The sequence below is a fragment of the Otolemur garnettii genome, unplaced genomic scaffold (assembly GCF_000181295.1).
Source record: "Otolemur garnettii isolate 467f Iridium unplaced genomic scaffold, OtoGar3 scaffold00008, whole genome shotgun sequence".
Taxonomy (NCBI): domain Eukaryota; kingdom Metazoa; phylum Chordata; class Mammalia; order Primates; family Galagidae; genus Otolemur; species Otolemur garnettii.
This window is the reverse complement of record NW_003852403.1, coordinates 8,640,458-8,646,979: the sequence shown is the minus strand read 5'-3', so window position 1 is coordinate 8,646,979 and position 6,522 is coordinate 8,640,458. Positions and strand designations below refer to the sequence as shown.

General features: G+C 42.7%; 1 protein-coding gene across 7 annotated transcripts in view; it reads right to left on the bottom strand.

Moving 5' to 3' along the window:
* Positions 1–6,522, bottom strand: part of KCNMA1 (potassium calcium-activated channel subfamily M alpha 1) — a 762,000-nt gene that overhangs the window by 242,525 nt on the left and 512,953 nt on the right. For all 7 annotated transcript variants that reach the window (XM_023509577.1, XM_023509576.1, XM_012801412.2 and 4 more), the window contains exon 6: positions 3,527–3,602. In XM_023509577.1, coding sequence (XP_023365345.1) covers positions 3,527–3,602 — 76 coding nt within the window. The remainder of the gene's footprint in view (positions 1–3,526; positions 3,603–6,522) is intronic.

Below are 6,522 nucleotides of genomic sequence, written 5' to 3'. Positions count from 1 at the left end.
GCTTACAATGAGCATATTTTATTTTAATAATTAGAAGACACAAAGCAATTCCCATTTGGAAAAAAAGTTACTAGATGGTCCACAGTTCAATTACCAACATCCACCACAGTCATTGAGATGTGGAATTACAGCCTTTAAACAGAGCTAAGCTGTTTGCTTTGATCCAGCTGTAGACTATGCGTTCCAGCATCTGCATGTCAGCCTACCCATGTGCAGGACAACTAAGGAGATGCCAAAAGCTTAGGTCAATGATGAGGTGTCTCCTCACCTCCCTTTTACCAGGCCAATTTCAGGATATGAAGTATTCTAGGCCTTCTGTGCACTTGCAGTGTGGGGACTCAAGTAACTGGCTTGCCCATTTCATCCTGGGCTCCCGGCTTCCCTTCTGCTGCCCTCCCAGTTCTTTACCTCTCCCTCCCACCCTCATGTGTTTCTCTGCACTGTTTCCTCCAGTTCTTGGCCAGAGCAAGGCAGCCAGAAAATGGAAGAGCAATTCCAAATCATTATTTCAAGTCACACTGCAAAGTCTCCATCCCTACCTAACACCACAGATCAGCAGGGATTTGCTGCCAGGGAAAGTCAGACAAAAATCTCCCTAAGGATGACTATGTGGTTCCATCCGCCCTCTTGAAAATACCACAGTGACAGCAACAGAGTACAGGGGAGTCATGAAGAAGCCCCTGAAGTCTGTAAGAAGCCCTACACAGTTTCAAGATTGACGGTTGGGGCTGCCCAGGGGAGGGAGCTGAGATTAGCCAGGCACCTGGAAGAACAGGCTCAGTGAGTTGTCCTACAGCTTCTGCAGAGAGTTCTGATAATTATGTGAAGTTTCCATCCCATGCTCTGTGACCTGGCCATGGGCCCCCTTCCAGCACAGAGTCCCCAGTGTCTGAGAGCACAGAATGACTCAAGGGTCCTCAAGTGCCATGTTCTCTCACCTGTTTCCTTTTTATAGTGTCTTTGACTAGAAGTTGGCTCCATCTCCTCTACCCCTCACATGCCAAGCCCTCGGCCCCACCAGGAGAACACCTAGTGTCTTACAAGAGTTACCTAAGACATCACCTTCCCCTTGAAAATATCCTTGAATTACTCCAAACTCAACCTGGCCTAAGTACTCTCCACTGTGCGCCAAGCCCTGGGCCCACCCATATCAACACATCCCAGCGAGCTCTATGGCAGGGTTCAGCCCTATCACTCACTTTTCTGCTGGCACAAACAGTTGCCCCATCAGGCTTGTTAAATTAACTCAATCACCTGGTCATGACCAGAGTGATGGGAACTTAGAAACCCCAGGCTGTGAGGTTGCAGTGAAAAGCACCCTCTGATTGTAACTGAGTTTCATTGAGTGGAAAGTGGGGTGATAGGAAGATGCTGTTCTGGGGCCAGGATGGCAGATGCCTGACCAGCTGCCACCACATGACTACACCCTAGGGCCACTCTTTCCCTGGCTGGCCACTTCAGCTCTGTCCCTCTGTGCTGGGAGAATGAACCACCCAGACCTGTACAGTTACCAGGCAGACTGCTAACCAGGGATGCCAGAGCTATCTTCCCAGAATCTTTTCCAGGGAATGGGAAGTAGGTGGGTATGCTAGCAAAAGGTCAGAGAAAGAGATTCAGATGGTCCGTCATTCTCTGAAGTCCAGAAAGGCTTCGTGGAGTACACAGGAGGGCAAGAGCACAGCTATTGCCTCATTATTCCTCGGGATAATGGGACCTTCTTAAACAAAATGCTGAAGTCAGAGAATGACAGTCTCCTGAATTTATGAGGCAATGAAGCAGGGAAAGAAAGACACTGTACAATGTAGAGTATGAATAGCTCCTCATCACATCATCCCCACTGGGAAGAAAGAAAGTGTCTCTGAAGGACAAGGCCCTATGCTTGGCCCTAGGTGTTCACTGATTCTATAGTTCAGTGGAACAAATCTGATATAGCAGAGATTTTCAGCCAGTGTGCCCTGAGAGGATCTTAGGTAGGCTGTGAAAACTTTTAAAGATCATTAATTAAATTATCTTTGAAATAAGTCCCAGGCATAATAAGTACATTCTTTTTATTGTTACTCTTTTTTTAATCAACATAATTTATGTTTGCTGTGGAAGTACAACTATAGGTTCAACTGCATTGTGAGATTAAAAAAAGGTTGAAAAACACTGTGATATAGGCAGATATTGGTGATGGTCATTGAAATTTCAGGAGTACTATGATTCTACTGCATAAAAGCACCATAAAAAGACAGAAGTCAAGGTTATTGCCACTCAAAGGAAAATATAAAGAATAACAATATTCACTATATATATGAACGATGTTATATAATGATGGAGAAGGGCTAAATTCTTACCTCCGAAAAATGAACACGCTTTAAAAGGCATCAATGTCATCAGATGCCATTTTTCTCTTTAATTTGGCTAACAGGAAGTGAATCTTATCTCACATTCACATAGATGAATAGTCAGAGACAAGAAACTAACGTGGAATTAAAGCAATCAAAACAAATAAAAAGCACTAACACCCAAAGAAGAAAGCTGAAGTTGGTTAAATGTACTGGATGTGTTGGGTGCAGGAAGCTGGGTCCGGGTCTCGGTTCCTGGGAAAATGAACCGAGTCCAAGTTCTCCAAAGTGCAGGTCTATTCATTATAAATCACAAAAGACACAGGTGTCCTGTTTTTAATCATCTATCAAGCACATTACAAAGAGGAAATGGAACATTAGAAGTGAGCTTCTTAAAGTGTAATTTCCTAGAAGAGAAATTTATGGCCTGTATTTATTCTCCATTAGAGTGCGTCTAACCTCTTTTATTAGTTTATTCATCAAGACAGCCCTGGTTTCAGGCCAGCACTGCAAACCGGCAGGTCATCAGGAAAGAGTTCCCTTAGGGGACTGTCCTCCTGGACCAGCTGTGTTTTCCAGATCATAACGCAGTTAGCAGAAGTAGTCATGGTGCGTTCTGCGGGAGGTTTTTAGGTCTTCCCCAAAAGGCAATTCACAGATCAAGCCCCGAGGGCTCTACGGATATAAAGTGAACATCTAAAATGTGCTTTGAAATGAAATGATTTCCTGTTTGCTGTATGAGGTTTGTGATTGCCTCTCACCGCGTTGCTTCTCTTGCCTTTACGACTGGGTTCAATTTCTTATTTAGCGATGTAATAAAGGGGCGATTCAGAACCAGGCAGCGAGGACCTTCCGATCAATGAGCAAATCTTTCCCTCACCTACCCTGCACCTCTTCCCACGGACCAAGGCTCATCTCTGAGCCGCCGTGCTGGGTACCCGGATACCAGCCATTCGGCCCCCAAAACCGTCCTGACTTTCCCACGTGTACCGCTGTTTCCCTTCCTGTTCTATACAAAGAGAAGCACTCAAGCCCTACCCTGGGTTTTCTCTCCATCGCCGTGTTCAATCGCTCTTTTTGTGAATAATACAACTCTAATGTGATTATGATAAAAGCAAACACGCCTGATACCTACAGTTCAGTTCCTCAGCCATTGGGAACTGGAATGAGAAAACAATGTGAGGAAAAATATATCTTACCTTGTTTTAAGAATATTCAGAAACTGCAAAATTTCTGAAAACTGTATCAGTCTGAGAGCTCTTAAAAATCTCAAACCTGGAAAGAGAAATGACATGGAGACACGTTATTTTCAATGCGTGGTTTTAATGTTCAGTCCCACATCTGATTTACAGCTGCCCGCGGTGGAAGGGATCTAAAGTTCTTGCAGAAGATAAACCAGCCAGTACCTTGGATATAGTCCTTCATTCTGAGTCTTGACTGTTTTAATCTCAGCCGGTAAACTGATTTTCTCATTATAAAGGTGGCCTGTTTGCAATCACTTTAGAGAAGGGGCTGGTGGGGAGAGCTCGGGTTAATGAGGCTTCCCGTTTGGTGATCTCTGATTGAAAGCCCCCTTTCTCAGGGCCTAGTTGTCTGGCAGGATTTAGTCTCTGAAAAATGCTGGGAATTGTGATAGCTCAGGGTAACGCTTGTGCTAGAAGCAGATTAAGAATAAATCGGATAACCTTATGTCTTTGACAGATTTTTTTTTATCTTTTTCTTTGGCCCCAATAAAATGAAGAGTATGGCCTAGAATGTTATCTGTGTTTCACAAAGTTCTTTATTTTTCTCCCAATCAAAAACAACAACAACAAAAAGGAAACCTCAGATTAGTAAGATAGCATGTCCTACAAATGCAGGATTCAAAACTTAGATCATTCCACTTTTAGTAAGTGTTAAGATAGATATTCCTCCTTTCTGAATCTGCAACCTCTCTTGAATGGAAAAGAAGTGACGTTTTAGTCTAAGTCTAGGGGGTAAAAGACAGAGAAGGAAAAGACAATGAAGGATTTTTAAAAAATGCAAATTATTGTGGGGCTCTAACAGCCAGGAACAAACTATATTCCTATTGATGTTAAACTCACGAGTAGAAGACATTCTAAGTCAGTCACAGGCTGTAATATCCGGCTGTGGTATAAGAGAATGACTTATTAATACAAAATGCTGAACAGAGTAGTTTGGACACACTGAGAATCACACCCACTCCCAGGGAAATTTTCTTTCACTTATTTTCTGGAAGTGCTTTATTAAGCCTAAAACAGTGCTAAGACCACAATGGACTGAGTTGACAGTTCCAAGCCAGGGGCCGGGGGGGATCTTGTTCTGCTCCCCTGTGTGAGACGACAAGGGGCCGTGTGAGGCACATTGGTGAGGAGAAGCGGTGAGTCCCTGGAGGCCCCAGGATGAATTCGTGGGCCCAGGGTAGAAAGGTTCAGGTAATAAGGAAGAATGCACTTGTAGCTCATGGTGAAGATGTACAAATTTGCACACAGAAACAGGGAGAAAAGGATAATGGCTCAAAAGGACTGTTTCTCATCTGAAAAGGATTTACTTTTATGAACCAGAGCTTTTTTTTTTTTTCAGAAACCTTCTCATTCTATGTTAAATAATAATTCCGTAACTTTTATTAAATAAGAGGTTGCAGAGATGAGAGGGGATGCTGGTGAAATGAAAAGGCCCAGGAGGCTGAAACCCAGTCATCACTAAGCTGATGAAAGGCTGACTTCACACCGGGAAAAGGGAACTTGATGGAGAGAGCACAGGCGAGACGGAACCTCAGAAAGCAGAGAAAATAGGGGAAAGACAGGGGAAAAGATGAGACTTAAGAAAGTAGAAACGGAGTGGAGATCACAGAGATCTAACTCATGCACAAAACGCGTCCCAAAGGGAAGTACAAACAGCACAGAGATCATAAGCCACTGGCCAGAACAGAAAAGAACTTTCTGGATATGAAGAAAATGACTTGAGACTAAAAGGGAAAATGAATGACCAGCGTAGAGACCAATGCCGAGAAGTAGATGGCTTTCCTTTTTCAAAAATCAAATAATAAGTCAATTAAGCAATAAAAATAAAGCATCAGTGTTGGGGTGGGAGGTATTTACCACGTATGCAATCGTGGGTGATGAAAACAACAATTGGACAACACTCGGAATTTTCCGACAAACAGAATCCTGACCCAGGATTTTATTTTTATACCCAGTCAAGAGGTTGTTAAAGAGGAAAGGTAACAAAAAAAAAAAAATAATAACTCCCACTATCCAAGGTATCAAAAATATATTGTTTGCTCAAAAAAGTTTCAAAGAGGTTCTCAAAACTTGGTATATCAGAATGGGGGCAAGGCTGGAAAGGAAACTTTTTTATTAATAATTAATTATTTTGTGTTAAATCATAACTTTGTACAGAATGAAAACTTTTTATTTTTAATTTATTGTTGGGGATTCATTGCAGGTACAAGAAACCAGGTTTCACTGATTGCATTTGTTAGGTAAAGTCCAAAGACTCTACTCCTTATCCTAAAAATCCAGCCCAACCTAGACTTGTTCTCACGGGGACACCATGGTGGCGTACTGCTGAGAGATACAATATACAGATTTAGAAACTTGTAGTAGAAAAGAACTGGCAGTTAGCACCGAAACCAGTCAAAGATACCAAAGTCCCCCCATCTCTGGCAGATATGTCACAAGACCACCAGTAGATGCTTGAAACTGCAGGTGGTCCTGATACCGTATGTTATCTCCTGTACAGAGATGTCTATGATAGTTTAATTTATAAATTAGGCATATTAGGCATACTAAGAGATTAACAACAGGAACTGATCCACTGAGCCATTACAAGCTTCACTCTTCCTGCACTCTCCAGTTATGTACGGGCTACTTGAGCACGAATGGGTAGGGGGCAGCCGAGATGACCTGGACACCCAGGACAAAGGGATGGTTCACGTCCCAGCCGGGTGGAGCAAGATGGCGTGAGATTTCATGTCGCTGCTCAGAATGGCACACAGCTTAAAACTTAAGAATTGTTTATTTCTGGAATTTTCCATTCAACATTTTCAAACTGCAGTGGACTAGGGACAAGTGAAACCGTGGAAAGTGAAATCACAAATAAGGGACAAATCATTATCCCGATTCCCTATAAGACGTAACATACTAGTCATGTTTTAGCTACTCATAGTTTAATCTCAAAAATCCTATGTGGC